The 21029-nt window shown below is 42.2% G+C and overlaps 2 protein-coding genes and 1 long non-coding RNA gene across 3 annotated transcripts in view; 1 reads left to right on the top strand and 2 right to left on the bottom strand.

Annotated features, from left to right (window-relative positions):
- LOC6530987 (5-hydroxytryptamine receptor 2A) overlaps nucleotides 1-21029 on the top strand; it is a 56417-nt gene that overhangs the window by 16001 nt on the left and 19387 nt on the right. Inside the window, exons 2-5 of the mRNA XM_015196281.2 lie at nucleotides 7329-8070; nucleotides 8292-8987; nucleotides 11680-11813; nucleotides 14032-14141. Coding sequence (XP_015051767.1) covers nucleotides 8046-8070; nucleotides 8292-8987; nucleotides 11680-11813; nucleotides 14032-14141 — 965 coding nt within the window. The 5' untranslated portion in view covers nucleotides 7329-8045. The remainder of the gene's footprint in view (nucleotides 1-7328; nucleotides 8071-8291; nucleotides 8988-11679; nucleotides 11814-14031; nucleotides 14142-21029) is intronic.
- LOC6530988 lies at nucleotides 11875-13983 on the bottom strand. The gene is given in 2 exon segments (XM_002091790.3): nucleotides 11875-13059; nucleotides 13169-13983. Coding segments are annotated over 2 exon segments (1833 nt in total). The 5' UTR covers nucleotides 13817-13983.
- On the bottom strand, nucleotides 16327-17000 carry LOC120320980. The gene is made up of 2 exons (XR_005560527.1): nucleotides 16929-17000; nucleotides 16327-16858 (listed from the first exon to the last, which is right to left on the bottom strand). It is a non-coding gene; the product is annotated as an uncharacterized LOC120320980 (long non-coding RNA).

Raw genomic sequence — 21029 nt, 5'->3', positions numbered from 1 at the left:
TTAGGGGGAAGTGGTGGGCTGGAGATGGGAATGAAACTTTGGACTGTGCTTTAAATGTCGATAAAAGTTTCTTGGACGCCATGGTAATAATATTTGGCCCCCAAGCCCATCCAGCCAGCCATCGGCAGCCAATCGCATCCAGTCCAGAGTAAAAAGTCCTGCGGCCTGCTGCCGCTGTTCGCTTAATCTGTTGGATTGCTATTTTCAATAACGATTATTAGCCGCATCCAGCGAACTCGAGGAATCTCCCTTGGGGGCTTCATTTCGCTTACTGTTTATTGAAATATTCAACATATTTAGCTGGGCCGGGCAGCGCTGGAAACTTAATTAAATATATTAAAGGCTGATTAATAACAAAAATGAAAATCAAACATCAGGCCGCCGGGAGCTGAAAATTTCCTCATTAATATTAACAACTTAATTAAAGCCAATGCCACCCACAATTTTTCCACCCATCGAGTTGTTGTCCACCGTCTGGGGCGATTATATTTGCAATTATGCAAAGTAGCTGCTAGTTGGATGAATATATATACATCTACATATTTATGTATATTCCATTTCGCGTTGTTGTTGCCAAAGCCTGTCAATGCGTGCACAAAGTTTAATATTAATAAATTTTTAATCAAAGCCCTCGCCGGGGCGTCAACCTGTGCTAAGTGGTTGCGGTGGGGCAGGAGCGATGGACTTTTTGGGGGGATGTGGGTGGGATGGGTTTCCATGGAGGTCAAGTGTGTGCCAGACCGCCTGCGGTGCAGGTGGTTTAAATTTTCAGCGGTGAAACACGAACTGTCAGTCAGCACAGTGGTCAGGCCAATTAAGACGACGGCTATTACAGCAACTAAAGAATTAAATGGCATTTTAGGACTCAAAGGAAACTGGGAAAAAGGGAAAAAGAGAGCAGAAGTGCAAAAAAAAAGCGGCTTAAAAAGTACACGGTTAAAGGGTTTAAGCCAAGTGCACTACATTACTTACTATTCGGCAAAGAAAATAAGCTATTAAGCTTCGAATTAAGCCAGTCGTTGATTATTATCCAATATAATCTTAAATTATTTTTAAACTTCAATTCCTCTTAGCCTTGAAGTTAGGGCACATTTTTATCAACATGCTGGCGAGAGAGATCCTGCTGACTTTGCCTGTATTAAATACGGATTCAGTACCACTTTTCACCCCTTTCAAAATCAGAGACCCCGCCATTTGCTACACGTTTATTTGCATGAGAAAGAAATCACGTCGCACACGTGGCCGACACACAAATCTTTGAGCCGCTGCTACCTTTACACTCACACTCGCACACACACACAATCATCCTGGCACTGGCACACATATTCATACATCTTTTTTATATTCGCAAATTGTGCGCAAAAGCGTAAAATCATCTTTATGGGGGAGGCGTCTCCTCGGATTCGAGCCTTCTTGTCTGCTGGCCATCTTCTGAGGGGGGCTCGTGTTGCTGAAATGGCACATCCTTTAAAGGAGTATCACCTCCGCGCAGAGGCGAATAAACAAGATGTTGGGGAGGGGGCACTCAGTCAAATACATTATGCTTATAAGCTGTGAAAGTTGTAGAGATTGGTGCACAACAGTAGATTCATGTTTTCTATATGCTTATTGAAAGTTGTTCAAATTAATTTAAATTCTTAGCCAAACTAAGAAACTATCCATAAAATTAGCTAATATTTTAGTTAAAAAACCAATGTTATTTTATACACAGATGCCCACTAAACTAGGGTATAAGAAGATCCCCTTTGACGGCGCCCCTGTCCTTTTGTTGCACCGTGACTAATTGATCGAGGAGTGTGAAAAGTGGCCGCCACACCCTCTTAAAACCGCATCCTGCGAGCTATATCATGCATAATGCAAGGAAGTGGAGAGCACAGATGCAGCACCAAACACACCTGCATGTGGCAAAGTAAAAGTGCCGCAAGCGAGGGAAAAAGTGGAAGTACAAAAAGCATGTCAAGTTGTGGCACATTTTAAATTTATGCCAGACTTGTGCCACCTTGTACCCCCTTGTAGCCCAAAAGCTTTGGCTCATAAATTGTTATTGTGTGGCAAAGACGCCCATTCTCAATGGGCTAAGCAAAGTAAACAAGAATTCGTAGCACAGTTTTTGGGCGACCGGAATGAAGGCAGAGGCGAGTCCTTTGGACAGGATATCTCGTCGAGTGGCGGCGTATACACACAGTAATGAACCAAAGTGCCTTTTGCACGCCATTCAGCGAAAAATCAACTGGTCGAGCACCAGAGTGCAGTTACTGAACTTCAGTTTTTCCTGTTGTTATGGGGCCCGGCGGCAAATAAATTCATTTCACTGTCTGGAAAACGTCGAGCAGCGCATTGGGACTGACGTATGGACATGGACGGATGCCTTGGCCTAGACGTGGTGCAGGAAGTGTTATTTAAATGCAGGATATTGTCCGGGGAAATTTATTATCGTGCCGTCGTCCTGACATTAAGGAAAATATTGAGATATATACGGGCAGTCAGCTGCCAGACAATGATGCTCAAAAGTAATTAAAAGCCAACAATTTCGCTCCATATATTTTACTCCGTGCCGAGGCATTGTTTGCAAAAAACTTCTTTTTAATTCCTTCAAGGACCCAATGAACGACTTAAATTTTTTACCCAAAAGTATACAACTTAAATGTTCAATGGGCTTGCGGCGGCTAACATGCGGATCAATCATTCTGGTTGCATTGGAATATTTAATCAAATTACAATTCTATGGCGTGGCCAACATTTGTTCTCGTATTTGTTTGCTATTTCGTTTAAGCTGCATTTTTTTCTTTTTCACAGGCCAAAACTTTAAGCCAACCAAAAAAAAAAAAAAGAACAGCTCTTTTATCAGTTCAATTCCATTGATAGGAAATAGAAATGGCAGTTTACCCTAAAATGGTAGGGATTTTGCCAACTATTCAAAGGGAGATTAGCGTGAGATATCAAGAACTTGAAATAGTACAAAACTAAATAAATAAATAATCTATGAATATTCAAATAATTTATTTTTAAAACCTAATGTATGTAATGTAAGAATCTCTTGAATAAAAATGCGTAGTTTAAACCAGAGTATTTGCACATTCGACTTTTGCCATTCACTTTCAAGTTCTATTTTTTGTTCAGCTTTTGTGCAGATAAAAAATGCATTGAATGTTATTTATTTCACGCCCGCGTTCAGAACATGAAATAAGCTGGAATTTAAATATTTGCATACTTCGTATGTCCTCTTTTATTTGCATTGTTGAACACGTATGTATGTGGAATGTGGAGAATCGGTGGGAAAAGAATGGGCGACTGACAATTTGTTTCTGTAGTGAAAAGCTTGCGCTTGAATAATTGAACAAAAGCTGCTGGCAATTGAATATTAATGAGCAATTAGCGGAGGACACTCCACAAACCCTAATACACCAAAACAAACTAAGCCAAGTGCAATTCGCATGGTCAACACTGCGTATGGGCAATATTTATGGCAAACGCACACCCAAAAGAGCCATAAAACATGCCAATGAGTTAACCAAGGTGCCAACACACACTCGGGCGATATAAATTATTTGCAGTAGACTGATTGGCAAAAGCAATTGCAGGCGGCCAAGGAAAATGGAAAATGGAAAACAAAACTGTGCCAGCAATCCGAAACTGAACCAGAACCAGAAACAGAACTGAACTGAACTAAACTGAAGCTGTATACGTATACATAGCAGCTGCAACCGCAAAATGAAGCGGGCGGTGAAAGCCGGGAAAATTGTGAGGAGAAAGCAAGAGGAAAAACTAAAAGTGGGCGGAACAAGGAGGCCAATGAAAGGCCGTTCAGGATATGGGAACAAGGCGCAAACACTCGACTGCAAAGATAGAGAAAAATGGCGCATGAAATGAAGCGGAAATGGTGCAAAAAAGGAACCCAACAACAGAAAGGGGGACGAAGCGGAACCGGAAGTGGGACTACGAATGCCGAGAAAGTGGCAGGGAGCCACTTACTGAGCTGAACTAATATGTACATTAGTATCTTTTGAATGCATGCGAACAACTGATAAATGTCTGGTCATGTCTGAATCTATACACATACATACACAACACACACACCAACACACACACAGAGCTGCATATTCAGCATTCTAAGGCATGTGTGAGTTTGTGGTGAATGAAATCGAGCGTCGCATGAAATATGTATGCCATTTATTATACTTTATTTTAGTTTGCCCCGCCGCCATCCGTTTTCCCTGAACCCTTCCAAGTACAGCAAACAGCTGGCATTGGCAAGGGGCAAACAATGAGGCATTGCTTTGGCTTGCATTCGGAAAACTGCACTTTGATGGGACACACACACACACACACACATACCCAAATACCACAGTCACAAAAAAGCAGCAATGTGACATGTGGGTGGATTGAATAGTTTCGCCAGACTGGTAAACTTGATTCGTAAGAGGAAGATTTAATTGAAGTAATAGATATGTTATTGTTCAGCCTTTTTAGAATGAGATAGTTTATCAGCGAAACAAAACAACCAAGAAAGTCAAGTCAAACTCTTTTTTGAATAGCTTACAGTGTGGCATTTCTGCAATACTGTGGAAAGGCTTCACCTGGAATTGTTAACCTGCTTTTAAAACTAATATATTAATATTTATCACTTCCACTTAAGCCACCCTCTCGATTTAGTAACTCACTTGATTTATGACTTGGCTGGGTAAACAACGAAGGCAAAAAGAGCAAGTGTCTGTGAACTATTTCGCAGTAAAGGCGGCATACACAACTATTGCATAGATAGGCAATTTTCGTAATTGCTGCTATGCGGATGCGGATGCGAATGCGAATACGAATGGGAATCGAAATGAGTGGCATGAGGGGGACGTATAGTGGGGAACATGGTCAGGAGCCGAGTGCGGTGAACCAAAGTTGATTTATAGCCCTGTGCGTCCTGTGCCGCTGCTTCAAAGGACACACTGCATAAATATGCGATAAGCTCGACTATAAAAAGCGAGTGACATACCCACACACACACACACACACTCGCAGCTGCTGACGCACACATGCACATAGATACAGAAACAGTTGGCAAACACTTGCATAATGTATGCAGGCGACTGCCGGACAAGTTGCGAACCGCAACAAGTGCACTCACCATGGCTAAAATGGGAATGGGCGAGGGGTTCAGCGGCGCAGTGAGGTGGTGAGATGGTGAGGTGGTGGGGGCAGGGTCAGACAGGTGCGGCTTGGTGTGCATTTAAGCGACATGTGTCGTCTTCACACTCAACTGCACTTCAAACGAGCCCAGTGCACGTGGCCAAGTTTTAGAATCTACTTCCCAGTAGGCAACTGCAGTGATACCTCACTGTCACTGAAACCTAAACTGCATATTAGATGCATATTTCTTTGCGATATATAATTAGCTTCCCATGATGATTATTACTTTAGATCCTGTAATGTATTTTTAATAATCTCGCTATATTTCTAAGTAAAATAAATCATTTTTTATATAAATAATTATTTATAAACTAAATTGATGAAAATTCCGAATGTGTTTTTTAAATTAAGAAAATATTTGGACCTTTAAAATGGGGTTGTAAAAAAGGTTTACATGTAGTTACCTTGAACGCCTGTGAGCTGGCATAAACTTCCGCATTAAGTCGACTTTGAACTTGAAAACGTTAGTTACACGGCCAATCCTAAAGCGCATGCTGGCATTTGAAGGTTACTAAGGTGGAAACTTTTTGAACGCACATAGAATGAAGGGCCTCTTGCCACCCAGAAACCCCAGGCAGTTGCGTAATGGTGGGGCCTCTTTACTGGTCTCCATCTCAAAGGAATTCGAGGAGAATCTCCTTGCTTTGCTTCCATTTTTCTTCTTTTTTTTGGAAAATTGCATACAGCAGCTAGGATTCAAATGAAGACACGAAAGCACATATGTCAGACGAGACGTAACGCAAGTGGCTGCTAATGAAGCCGGCTTGGAAAGAGCATTAGGTGGAAAACTTGCCATTTGCGAGCGAGAATAGCTGGAGCAGCAGCGTGTTCTTTGACAGGAATCCACTTTACACATCAAAGAATATCAAATTACAGATTTGTAAACGTATTTCTGTTAAAGTTAAACGAGTTTTAGGTAAAAGAGAGCGGAAAGTCAAAGAGAAATATGTAAAATACAGAATAAGATACTTTTAGAGTTCTGCCGTCAGCAGTAGGTGCCGCCCTTTTACGTACAAATAATATTAGTAAGTTGGCCTAAGTCGCCGTTCTGAACTACTGGGCTATAAACTCGTGGGCATTAAACACGCAACATTTTCGCTTTGGGTTTTATGGCGCCGCACTATGTTCTACATAAGAGCACGCATGCCACCCACGCACAGTTATCGTAAAATTGTGAATACTTTTAGGTAAAATCAATTTGCCATTGTATGAATAAATATAAAATAAAATAGTGAAAACTTTAAGCTAAATACATAATTATTAATTGCCATATATATTTATTTGCTTAGTAAAGAAGTGATCATGATAGAAATGCATACATCACATGTGCATTCATTAATCTATCTTTAAAAATCTATCTATGAAAAAAATGTTAGATATTGGAGAAATATGTATCTATTTCTTTAAATACACGGAATTTACTATGAACTATCATTACAAACTAGTTGGCTGCCCACAGTTGTAGCCGTACACTTTCAAGTAAATGCGATGACATCCTGGCAGGGAGGCTTTGGTCCTGGGGATCTGCTCCCTTTGCTCTTACTTGTATGCGTTTTAAATTTATTTTGCCGCCTGTGTCGCAGCATTGGAGCATCGAAAGGCAAATCTGGAGGAGGCTGAGGGGAAATGGAGCCGCTGGCAATGGCGCCTGTCGCACGCACGCAAAACTTCCGCCAGTCGCACACATATGCGTAAATGCGTTTACGTGTGTATGAGGGTGTGTGTTCTGTGTGCTTGATTGTGTGTGTGTGTGTCAGGCCTGGGGGAAAAAAGAAAGGAAAGAAAATAAAGAAAACAACGCTTGGCATGCCAGTCTTCATATTTATTTATCGTGCCAAGTGATTCCGTGTAATTGCAGAAATTGCGTTAAATTATTTAACAAGCGGGCGCAGCAGCGGCAGCATTTCAAATTCATTTACACTTTACGCACAATGCGGAAAGGAAATTGAATACAATAAATTTCACAGCCAAAAATGCCGCAGACCTGCAGGAAATTATTTTCCACCAGGCATGAGGGGCAAACAAAAAAAAAAAGAAAGGAACAAATATGTTTTGAGGGCAACCGCAGAAATTCAATTTGCTATTTATTAGTATTAGTTAGCTGGGCACGAGAATTTATTGACTAATTGAATTCTTTTTGCTTTTCGCAGAATGCAGACACCAGAGGAAGGCAATCGGATGTGAAATTTACTTCAAGGATATGAAAATAGCCATCAAATGGGCCATAAACACACGACAGCAAACGGAAGAGCTTAAATAAACCAAAATGAGTACAAAACATCAGTAGCAAGCAACAAAGCCAAAGTCGGCAACAATCAACAGAACAAAAGCAACACTGCCACACAGAGAAATCTAAAGAAAACATAAAAAAAAAGAAAAGAGCACAAATAAGAGGAAGTCGGAAAGAAAAGTGAAAGCCAAAAGCCGAAATTGTAAACGCTCCATGTAAACACTCGAAAGCTCGTTAGGATAATACATCCTGCCCGGCACCGAGCACACGCTGGAACAAAAAGCGCCACCCGAGGAGAAAGTGGGGAAAGTGCGGCAAATAGGGAAAGCAGGGAAAGCAGGGAAAACAGCGAGAGTACCGAAAGTGGGGAACGTGGGGAAAGTGTCACCATGTCCCGTACCGCGTGTCTGAGTGGCCGCCAGCTGAAACAACGGCACCATCCCAAATGCCCGCCCACCCACACAGACACACACATGCGCCAGGAGGCCATTGCCATTGCTGTTGCCTTTACCGTTACAGTTACCGTTGCCGTTGCCGTTGCATAGTCGCGCTTCCGTTTCCGTCAACTCCTCATTTCCGCTGCGGCTGCAATTAAGCGAAGCGAAGCATCCCGAAAAACACACCGAGTATCCACAAAATGGCGCACGAGACCAGCTTTAATGGTGGGTACACATGAAGAATGTGGCAGTTACATTAGTGACATTACAGTGATATCCATTTACTGCCCTTTGAGGGTCTACTACAATAAAAAGCTTTTAAATTAACACGTCTAAATGATTATTTAACTACAAAATATAATACTATTTATCTGAAAAATTGCCTTTTCTCAGTGTAACTATAAATATCCTCCATCATGTAAATTCCTCTTTCTTCATCATTTCAGATGCGCTTGACTACATTTACATAGCGAATAGCATGAATGACAGGGCCTTTCTGATTGCCGAACCGCATCCCGAACAGCAGAATGTCGATGGTCAGGACCAGGACGACGTGGAGCTGGATGAGCTGGAGGACATTCCGGTCACGGAGGATGGACAGCTGGAGGACACAAACAACAACAACAGCAAACGCTACTACAGTTCCGGAAAGAGACGAGCGGATTTGATAGGCTCCCTGGCGCTGAAACCACCGCCCACCGATGCGAACACCACCACCGCCACCGGCTCACCCCTGGCCACCGCCGCTTTGGCAGCGGCAGCTGCCAGTGCCTCAGTGGCGGCAGCGGCTGCCAGGATCACGGCCAAGGCGGCGCACAGGGCACTGACCAGCAAGCAGGATGCCACATCCTCGCCAGCATCCTCGCCGGCCCTCCAACTGATCGACATGGACAATAACTATACGAATGTCGCAGTCGGACTGGGTGCCATGCTGCTAAACGATACGCTTCTTCTCGAAGGCAACGATTCCAGTTTGTTTGGCGAGATGCTGGCCAACCGGAGTGGCCACCTGGATCTGATCAACGGCAGTGTTGGCCTAAATGTGACCACCAGCAAAGTGGCCGAGGACGACTTCACGCAGCTGCTGCGAATGGCCGTCACATCGGTGCTGCTTGGCCTAATGATACTGGTCACCATAATTGGTGAGTACTCACTGAAACCCGTATAAAACAAGAGGTACACTTGGAAAATGCCGTTTGAAAATACAGGGAATTTTTATAATAATAATTAAACCTTAATAAAAGAAGTTGAAAATCTTTCAAAAGCGGTTTTCAAAAAGTAACAAAACTTTGAATTTAAAAAAAGTAACTTTTTCATATACTACATTCTGAGCGTTTTATATTTTGAGTGTAAGCCAAAGCCCAAACACAGACATAATTATTTCAGTCGCTCAGCGAGCCATACCACCCAAAATAAATTCCACGAATGCCAGTCTCAGGCACGCGCCTTCTGCTTGCCTCCTAATCCTTGGGGAATATGGCAAACAATTCAATAAGGAGGACCCGGAGGGACTTGTCGGGCGCCTCGGCTTCAGTTGTAGATAATAAAATACGCGTAACTGATATTTATGATACTGGCAGGGCATTTTATATTATTTATTATTGTTGTTATTATGGCTCAGATGCTGAAGCAGCATCAGCAGCAGCAGCAACAGCAGCATCAGCTCAGTCTCAGTTATTAATAAGGCAGCTCAATGACGAGGAACAAAATGTGGGATGGGTGGACGTAGACGATTCGCATTGGGAATGAGGAAATGGGAGGCCGCTTTTGTTGTTGGCTACATTCATTACACGCATTTAGCCATAAATCCGATGGCAAACAAACCGGCATCCATCTAGGCAAAGACATGCCGCATTAAAATTGACAGTCAATCAATCAATCACAGTGTGCCCCGCCCACTTAAATTCAAGTCGAGCGGGAAACTTTATGTTCACGTTGTAAAATCCAGAACAAAATGTATCAAAATCAGGCAGTAACAAATAAAAATGAGGCGAGGAAGCAAAATAAGCAAAGCAGACGGCTGAAATTGATTTCATTAATTTAAGTAGATTTCATTTCATTTCATTTCGTTTCGTTTCATTTAAAACGGCCAGCACACAAAAGTCAAGAGGCAAATAAAAATAACGAGCGCTGAAAAGTATGCTACGCTTTTTAACGCCACTTCGAAAGGATCCTGTCTGAATTGAGCTGGAAGCCATTCACATGTCTCGCTTCCTCCTTGCTTGTTTCCATTTTGATTTCCTACTAATTTGTGTTTATTTAGTTTTCCCTCTTCCGCCTTCCTTTCTCTTTCACTGCGTCCCTTTCCGTCTTTTAGTTTTCTTTTCTTCCCGCCGAGCTCGTCCGCTTTTGAACTTTTGCATTTTTTAGTCGCCTTCCAAGTGGGACGGCAGCAGCATTTAGCATTTAAAAAGAAAATGCTAATGAGTCTTAATGCTAATTTTAGCTAGATTGCTTCACGCTTTCGGTCACTCGGCACACGAAAAAATAGAATGAAAAGTACCCGGAATAAAATGTCGACTTGGGGGTTGCCAAAAAATATATGAATTTAATGGTTTTAATACTATTTGACCCACTTATTATTCGTTTTAGAGCTGATTTGAAAGCGTTTTTAGAGATGAAATTTATAAAGTGTTGAGCAGATTTGATCATTTTTATTAACCCTCAGCTTGGAGAACTATTTTGTACTTGAATAAATATTTTAAACTTAATGATTTATTTTATTAATATAATTAAATGTACACTTTCATAACTCCTGCTAATGAGTATGAACAGCTGACTTACTAGTAGAACTTTGGGACACATTAACGAGTGTCTTGACGCAAATAGTGAGTTTTGTTGAATTTTGCACCATTACACTAACACCCCATGATAGGATTATAAAATCCTTCCCGGGATGCAATGCCTCGAGTGACCCCCGTGGTGAAGGCACTGCATGGAGCTGAGAAACTGAAAAACGCAAACAGCTGGCAGGCATGAGGCTCGTCTACTTGCCTTCACTTTGACACTCAAGTATCTAATTGCATGTATGTACGTAGGGTGCGCGTGGGTGTGTGTGTGTGTGTGTGAGTATGTATTTGGCGTATCTGTGTGTATCCAGGCGGGTGCGAGTGCTGTGAGTGTGTGCGAGCCCTCCTGCCGTCGACTGCCGGCGGATTCAATGCCACAAATTGCATGTCTCGCACCTGTAGTGGCTGTCTTTCTCCTGCAGCCTCAAGTGCACCACAAGTAGTCGGCGACACAGTGGCAGCAAAGGTGGGGAAAAGATAGTGAAAGAGTCGAGAAAACTCAGGAAAAATAAGCGCACCAGCAGACATCAAAGGTGTGCTATCCTCACCCGCGGCGCTCCCTTAGACCATCGAGCATCGCAAAAACCCCTCACGTCAATTTCACACCCTTCATCCTCGTCTCTGGGCTTTTGGCAAAGTTTACGACAGCGCGATTAGCTCATGTCGTTTATTTTGGCTTTTGTGAACTTTCTCTTTGTCTGCCAGCTCGAGTGCAAGTGGAATTGCAACAGTGCAATGCTGAGGGACATGCTTAATAAGATTCCCATTCTCGACGTTCGCCGGCGCATAGACGTCCATACAAGTTTGCCAATTCCCCAAAAAGTTTATCTGTGCCGCTGAGGTTCATGGTTTCGTTCGCTCGGTTTTCGGCTTTCGGTTTTCAGTTTTCGGTCATCAGCTGCAGCTCGAATTGAATTGCAAACTTTTCGCCTCAAGTCAATTTTCGCAATTAGGCTGCTAAAAGTCCTGCCCCCACTAAAATCGACCCCATTTTCGTTTCCTGCTCTTCATTTAATTCAGTGTACCATTTCTTCGATCTTTGCAGGCAATGTCTTTGTCATAGCGGCCATTATCCTGGAGCGGAATCTGCAGAACGTGGCCAACTACCTGGTGGCCTCATTGGCCGTCGCCGATCTCTTCGTGGCCTGTCTAGTGATGCCCCTAGGAGCAGTATACGAGGTAAGTGGGGGTGCCCAGAAAAGCCAAAGCGAAGTGCGACATTTATTTGATCATTTTACATTTACATGATTGCACACATCAACATAACATACAATTTTTTTTTTTAATTTCTACGACGATATCTATTCTGGACCAGTTCACCCACGAACGCCAATGTGGCGAGCACTAGTCCCAAAATATAGACCATTATGAAATTTGAAAAAAACTTAATGGACAGCGGTTTCCAAATAGTAATGTCCACGGGCAGCTTGTTTAAGTTATGAATATCACAAAACTTTTTAAAGCCCTCATGAACCCATGTTTGCCCCAGGCCAGACTCTACAACCCTATCGAAAAAGTTCTTAAACATGAACCTAAAAGGCGTTGTCGGATTCAAGGGTATGCCCAAGATACGCCATTTGGAGCACAGTTCCTCGCCACCAATCTCGAATGGCTGTTTGGTCAGTTGCTGTTGATATAGGTGAAAGACATCCCAATTGTGCGATTGCACCACGTATACGTAGCTGTCGTTCAAGGTGGTGACGTGATGCAAATAAGTCGCTTCATCCACAAGAACCACCAGATCCGCCAGTGAACTGGGCATAATATTTTCCTTGAAGGCCTGTGGAATTGTCGGATCTGCGGTCATAATCTGCAGACCACTCGCCCTCATGGCTTCGACATTTCTGATTGGTGCCTCAAAAAAACCTGTTGTTAGAGCGCTGCTTGTTATGGATATATTCGAGCTCAGTAAGATATTCACGAAAAGGAATATAAAGACCTCTATCCACCTTTCCACCATGGGTAAGCGTTGTAAAACATTGTTGGGCAGCGGAATACCAAAAAAGAATCGTAAAGTACCAAAGAAGGCAACCCAAAACAATCGAGGGCGGTGCGAGAAGTACTTGATCACGAATATGCCAACACTCGATAATGTGGTAAGCCTATGAACACCTGGACTAATCAGCTTGTCTAAGAATCTGCTCAAAGGAACCATCCTGTGATTCGAGACCAACAGACAGATGCGTGATAGCGTGAAAGTGCTTTGTTTCATGAGAGCAGTGCCTACCATATATGTCCCATTGCCAGATAACCAATTATCTGTCTGCTGATAGTTCTCAAACTTGGAGGTCTGCCTTCCTGGAACCGGAACAATTTCCGTCGTCATATTTATGTGACGCATAAAGTTGATGATCAACAGACCGATGGGGCCGGACAGACTGATGTTGCCCCCGCCAGTCACATCCGCTTGCTCCGATGAGTTGTACTGCAAGTGAAATGTGGAGTTCTAAATATAATTTGCACTTACAACTTATCGGAATGAAATCATTTAATATTTAGTGCTTAAAAGACGTTCTAATGCCAAACGAACTTACACAAAATAATGATGGAGAATCATCCATAACGCGAAGGACCAACTTAAAGTTGGAGTGTCGTATATTATCCAAAAACGTGTTGGAACTAAGCACTTTAAATTTTTGTATTTTTTCCAAATAAAAGTAGTTCCATATCTCCATCTTGAACTCGCCACGTACCATAAGAAATGTGCAATCAATCGACATATTCCAGAGTAGTACGAATACCTCTTCAATAAAGTCCATTTCAACGGATTTATTTGTATATGGTGAAGCATACACAAGGATATACATACTATCTGAATAGCGAGATTCCGTGGCATTGAGTATATTGAATATTGGATCATCCAGGCCACTAAAGAGAACAATCCGTATATCTGCATTAGCCAGTTTATGGTATTTAGCCCGCTCTAGATTGGATCCGACCGTATTAACGGGTATATATCTGTCCATAAGGCTCCGCTGGATTGAGTGACTTATGTTGATGCAGCTCGAAAATATCGTAACAGACTCTAGTCCAAGAATCGTTCCCAAAAATTGGGTCACTTCTAGCAAGTAAGGCACAGCCAAATCCAAGTTGTTCTTAAGTTCTCCGACTGGTATCTGCATATTGCTGCTGGCCAAAAGGCCAAAAAGTATAAAGTTCCGTATGAAGAAACGACTCCCCATGGCTGTTTTTCCACTTTGACTTCCTCGCTCGACAGTTGACCCTTTATAAAGCCTGGCAATCCTTGTTTGCTTTGTTATTAGAAGCCATTACATTTTACACTCCATACTTGGGGAGCATCAAATTTAATAAGCCATCAACTTTTATTGTCTATTTGACTAACCAGCTTTATGACCATATACCCTTTTCATTCATTTTTCCTTCTTTGTGACCACAGATCAGCCAGGGCTGGATACTTGGTCCGGAATTGTGCGATATCTGGACTTCGTGCGATGTCCTCTGCTGCACAGCCTCGATTTTGCATCTGGTGGCCATTGCCGTGGATCGGTAAGTAATTACTTGGACAGACCCAAAACCAGCACTTCCGGGCCCCTTGATAAATTGCCCCACAAAGTCAGCTTGTAAGTGACGTGTAAGACAAGCCCGGTGGGTCGTTCGCTAAATATAGATATATGCGTACTTATGCCGAGATATGTGGGGAAACGTGTCTGAGTTAAGCGAATCAATCAATCAAGTTTTGAACATGTTAAATCTCTTTACAAATCCAGTACTGTTTGAATAAATACACCGAAAACACTCAAATATGTTGTTAGAAGTACCGACAGATGAATGCCCTGTAAGCAATAAACAAAGTGCTCCTTTTATGGTTACCCGCCCGTCGAACTTCAAAGACTGTTGCGGTTGCTGTATAGTTTGTTTTTCACATTTCGGTTTCCCAACCAACCAGCAACCACTCACTTAACTGTCATCTGATGGCTATATCAATTTTAAATTTATATATATCTCCTGCCATGGCATATGGCAGGCAATGATACATATATGGGAACATGGCTGGCTGCATGCCATCAATCAATTTGCAGCAAACATTTCAATCAATCGATTAAAAAATAGAACGCAAAACGGCAAACAACAAAGGGCGAACGAGGGGGCGTGGCCAGGGCAGGGCATGGAACAGTGAAAAACGAATTGCATTATTCACTTGTAAAAAGGATAAAGAGGGGAGAGTGGTGAAAGGGGTGGGCACTTTGAACTCGTTGTCGATCCGAATGTCAATTTTATTGTCAAGCATCCAATGCCAGCTAATTTTCGTGCACTTGCCACCAATGACAATGGCAATGGCACTAGGAAAATGTTTTCCGCAGCGGCGGCAGCAGGAAAATCGGAGAAAAAGCTGGTGTGGTGTGGAAATATAGTTGGCCTGGCTGGCAGTTTTATGGCCACTTAGCTGCAAGATTGGCGCAATTTTCCAATCGGCCCGCACGGCGTATACGTAATGCCGTTTGCCGCTTGTTGTGTGTGTTTAATGAACACTCAAATGCAAAGGCCACGCCACCTTCCTATCCCCACGGACCGTGTAATTTCCAAAATGTTTGCTGCACTTGACCGGGTAATTTCATTTTATTTGAAACTGGGCCCAAAGCTGTGCGCTTCCAGCTGCTATTCCCGTCAATTCCCGCATGTACTGAAATTATATGGCCGCATTAATTGGCTTAGCTGCAGGTCGATGCGGGCCAATTATTTGGCGGTTTCAATTAGAGCCACCGGACGACCAGCCTAGCCATAAATAATGCAAATCGCTTTCTTTGCTGCTGCAACGTGGCGTATACGCAACGCGCGGGGAGCAGCTCATTAAAATCGAACCGCTCACATGCGGAGAAAAATTAAGACCACAATTTGACAATTTATTTCAATTTGAAGAATTTATGTTAACTAAATATTTGCATAATTGTTTTTTTTTTACAAAATCAAATTGCTTAGGCAATACAGTTGTACGATTTTATATAATTTTTGAAGATTTCTCACTGTGCAAGAAAGCAAAGAGATGAATTGATATTTGTTTTTGTCACTAATTAATGCATTCAAATGCTTCGAAATGGCTGCACCGCATTTGTGAAATTCGTTTCGCAACCGCCAACCGGCGAATTTAATTGAACTTCCACACAATGTACTTTTGATAACTATTCCTTTGAATGGGAATGGTTTTTAGACCGGTGGTTAGTCAGGAGGGTTTCAAAATATATATCCGAAAAAAGACACGCTGATACCCTGTGAAATGGCTGTCAATTGGCAAATTGAAGCGCCGGCGCCGCAAATTGCCTGTCAATAAACAAAGCCAAGTGATGCTTAGATTTCGCATGCATATCAATCAGCCGAAGCTCCGGCTTTAACATTACCCCCCATAGAAGAGCCGCCCCCATCTTTGGCACCTCGCAGACGCCACTCGCCTGTCAGCCGGACACCGAAAAGAAAGTCCAAGTCCCACTTCACATTATGATTGTATGCCGTATACCGTATTGCGTATTTCGTATTCCGTATTTATGGAGTGGGCATTGGGGCAATGGCACTTCCATTTCTGCTGGCAAGTATGCAAATGACGAGGCATGACAGCCAGTGATGATGATTTGCCCGAGTGCCACATCATCGTCAAGATAAAAGGCCTCCGGCTCAGGTCCAGACTTTTTGGGGCTCAAGTTGACGAGGGAGTGGGGGGAAACAATTACCCCGAGAGGGCTTTAGGGCACATTTTATTTGTTAGTTGTCACTAGATATTTAAAATGGAAAGTCTTTGTTTTATCACCAAATGAAATGAAAATTAATGTGCTTTTAAGCAAGGCAGAAGGCATTTACAGCAGGACGACGAAACGAGATGGGAGCGGTGCATTAATAAATTAAGTTTGTCAAATGGTCCACAAACTCTGCTCGCCCAAAACCGGATGATAAATAGTTGCCGACATTCGACTACAATAATATTTGCAAGTATTTGCCGTTAGGACAGCCAAATCTTTGACAATACGATGCTGGGACATTTGCGAGGGGGCAAATGGGGGGGAAAGTGGTTAACATTTTCCGAGTTCATTTTCCATGTCAGTAATTTTTAAGCAATTAAGACAGAGTGCCAAAGTATTTGCGAAAGCTGGAGATTCGGGGGGTTCACAGAGCAGAGGGCCAGTGGCATATAAAAAAGAACACGAAGCCGTGAAACAAGTGAACTGAGCAGCAGAGCCAGAGAATTTTTCCTTTGCTATTTGCCAGCACAATAAAGCCTATACACGGGAAAAAGAAGGGAGCTCTCAATTAAATAATTAAAAATTGTATACTTTTGAGTAAAAATACCTGATGCAAACAAAGCCGAGTGTGCCCAGATTGGCATAAAAAGCAAGTGTGACTGTGCCACAAATAAAGAGGTAAAAATATGTACATTTTTAAATTATTTGGATGTAAGCAAACATGTCAATTCATTTTGTAAACATAAGATATTTACAATAAAAGAAATTTGAAATGAGCCAGCAGATCTCGAATAGCTCCAATTTTTTCCTTGTGTAACAAGAGAAAACAAAAATTGGGATTCGGCACCGACAAATGCCGCCTGGACATTAATCTTCATGGCACTGACCCAACGTTTCGGCCGCTTCTGTCGAATGCCGTTGGTCCTTCGAATATATGCACATATAGAACAGGCTCTCTTACGCATACACTCATACACACTCCTACACACTCGTACACTGGGAGCTCGATGTGCATAAATTTTATGCTCTGCATGCTGCTGCTGACGTCATTATTAGTGGCAGCACACGAAACCAACAACAAAAGCATCGGCTGGCCGCAACGAATGATAAATGCCTCGCGGCTTTGCGTTCCACGCTGCCCCCTTTTCGAAAGCATTTAAATGCCAAGTTTTCGCAGAGGCCCACAGAATATGCCCCCTTCCTTCATCTTGTTCCCTTAGCCCCCTTGGTAAGCGAGATCCTGGGACTATATCCTGATTGCTGACTGCTAACCGCATTGACCAACAGTTTGTCGGCCATGTTGCTGCCGAGCTCATGTTGCTCGTGCGCATCGCTGCTCATGTTGCACATGTGCTGCTGCTGTTGCTTTTGTTGCTGCTGTGCTCTTCGCACATTTATGACATATTCAATTAAATTTCAATTAAGTTTACATAGTTTTTACGTAAATATTTTACAATTTAGCACTTAAAACTTAATTACATGTTCATATTCACTACCATCGTCGATGCACTGCACTCCAAGCTGCTATCCTCGCAGTCCTTTTTGGTATCGCTGTTGTTGTTGCTGCAACTCTAACCACAAGTACAGTAGAACAATAAGGATAACAACTACAACTACAACTGCAACTGCGTCCCATGTGCTGTGTGCCATGTGTAATTGTAATTGCTGTTGTCATACGATTACGTTTTTTTTGTTCGGCTTGGTCGAAAGCCAAATGCTGAATGGAAAAAAGTATACAACAATGGGGACACGTTTAAATTTGCATGCCAGCGAATTTCCAGAATAAAATTCAAGGATTTTGGATAATTTGTTCCACATTTAAACGTACTACCAGAGTTATTTCAGATATATTGCTGAGATTTTAAATGGTTTTATAGAGCTGTGTATTTAAAATATAAAAACACAGGTTATATCTTACGACGTCAGTGCATTTTATAATCAGCTTTCGACATTTCATTAAATTTACTCACAGGTATTCATGTGGAATTTTTCAAGCTAATATTTTGATTCACTTAGCGCAAATGAGAAAACTTTTCGCTGCCACTGTGCACGCTCGGCTAAGTGCATTTCCACATTGTACTTATTTTACATAATTTTCATACTGTCGCGTTGCGTTTTAGGCTCCTGGCCACCAACGCCGACCCGTGACCCCCTGGCCCCTATCCCCGTGACCCCCTGACCCTTGAGCATTAACCCTTGCAACCGCATAGCCGCAACTTTCATGGGCGGTGTAAAATTGGGGGGGGGTGTGTGTGTGTGCGGGGAGGCGAGGTGCACTTTTGTAATTGCACAAATGTTGGAACAATTTTTGGGACAACGAGGTGGCTGGACAAGCTGGCAGATTAGGGATTGTCCTGAACCAAAGCATAACCTTAATTAAATTGGCAGTTAAACAAACGCATTTAACAGTATAATTAGTTTTCCTGGCTTGCTCACATACACACACATACTTTTACTCATACTGACTACGCTTCATTTGCCTTAAACATGGGATGTGTGTAATGTGTACTTTGTGTGTGTCTCTTTTCAAATGTTTAATGAGACAAAGTAGCAAACAGAAGACGCAAGACAGGGCAATAACAACACAAACAGCAAAGTTACCGAGCAATAAAACCGGATATGTTACTAAGACATTTACGTTATCTTCTAATCCTTACAACAATAAAACAAACCTACACATGCACATGGAATATAAGTATGAGGAAAAAAAAAGGGAAAATGTTTTTTGGCTTGGAATACTATAACTTAATTGGAATATAATTAGTCGTTTATATTATTACTTAATATTAAACTAAGTTATTTTTAGCCCTTAATTATAGGTTTTTATAAAAAACTAAAAAATTGTTTATGTATATTTCTAAGAGACTTATATTTGACCAATTCTCTTGCGTTGCCTAAAGTATTTCTTACTGTGCAGGCCTCTGTATGCGTTTCCAGAAAGTAATAGTTACAACGACATACGCAATGAGGTGTTTGTGACATTTAAAGCTGGGATTTCCCTTCCATCTCCCTCCGACATGTCCTTTGTCTCTCTTTCACTCTGATGAACTCACAAACAAGTCAAGTTCATAAAACAAACAAACTGAAATGGCTTTAAGTGCTGCCTTCTGTGTGTGCGTGACTGCATGTGTGTGCGTCAGGCTGTCTGTGTGTAAATTAGGGGCTCATTCAATCTCGATTAGAAGGGCTTGACATAATTCTAATGATTTATGCATTTGAGTGGCAACATCACAGAATGCCTCAATCAATATTTCCCCAGTAAGCTCATGGCCATAAATGGCCAGCTTATATAAATTCTAGTGTGTGTATGTGAGTGTGTGCCTGCCTGTGTGTGTGTGTGTGTGTGTGTTCGCTTGAGCAATCCTTAATTATAGCTAAAGTTGAGCTAGTGAAACGCATTGATTGCATACTTTTTTGGGGCTGCTCAGATATTTACAGATTAAACGTCAATATGGAAAATGAACTGACTTCGAAATGCCGAGTTACGATTTCCTCAATTTAATTGATTCTGCATCCGTTTGAGACAACTTTTCAAATGAAATGTCAAAGCAATTAGAGAACAAACTGCACAAGACCGCAGAGCTTGTGTGCTTCCAGAACATTTTATGAATATTTCCATTTAAACTGGCAAACCACGAAACCAAAAACGGAAGGGGACATGCTATATACGTAGCATAGCGGAGATTGGAGAGCAGAGTCCGACCAACCGCAGTCAAGATGAATTACAATTCTATAACTGTCACTGTGCGGCTAACCCCAAAAGTGCGTAATTTCAATTTGGCCAAGTTCTTTCGCCTGTACGTTTTTGTTTGTTTCGGCGCATAAATCAAAATAATGGCTGCTCTGCTGGGATGATTAATCAGTGCAGAGAGTAAATTGAATTTCAAATAAATCAAATCAAATAAAGGAAAGGAAAGTGGAAAACGGAAAATTAAAGAGGAAAATGAGAAGGAATAGAAGAAATTCTAAGGCGTGACCGAAGATAAATTAAAATTTTCCAGATAAATTAAAAGGCCAACCGTAAAGCAAATGCATTAGTAAAACTAAGAGAAAGTCTTTTCATTTTACCTCTTGCTAGTTGCAATGAAAAGTTTGTGGTTTTTATTAAGCCATAAGCAACCGTTTGCCTTAGCGTTTGTATTTATTTTTGAGTTTAACCCAGTTTGCCGTTCTAGCCATGTGATTAATGGTTGGTTTTTTGGATATTCGGCCCCACCAAACTTCTCGAGCTTTTGCGTGGGGCAAAACTTTCACCGAAACCACAAGGACTAAGCCGGAACCGTAGTCAAAGTGGCTAAACTCGAAGGCAAATGGCCAAGTGAGCGGGCCAAGAAGCCAGCAAGGCAGCAAGGCAGTCAACCAACTGGTTAATTCATTGTTGCCCCTTGAACACGAAATTCCGCATCGAATGCCACCCGCTGATCCCCGAAGGAAACATGAAAATCCACTTTGTCAAGACTTTTGTCTTCGGATTGAGCCCCGGGAAATCGTTTTCTAATTAGGGATTACATTTTCTTCCTCACCACGGAGGTCATAGCTATAGCTTCTTTGTTGCAGCCACAGTCACAGCCACAGCGTTCGGCATGCAACACGCAAATTACTGCACAATTATGCAGGACGGATTCAGGCAACGTCCGAGTAACAACGACAATTAGGCTTATTAAATATAATTAAGTGTCCGCATCGCGAAGTCGTCAACCTGAATCGG

Source organism: Drosophila yakuba, chromosome 2R (assembly GCF_016746365.2).
Source record: "Drosophila yakuba strain Tai18E2 chromosome 2R, Prin_Dyak_Tai18E2_2.1, whole genome shotgun sequence".
Classification (NCBI taxonomy): Eukaryota; Metazoa; Arthropoda; class Insecta; order Diptera; family Drosophilidae; genus Drosophila; species Drosophila yakuba.
Note: the sequence above shows the minus strand (reverse complement) of the source record. Positions and strands in the feature narration are given on the sequence as shown.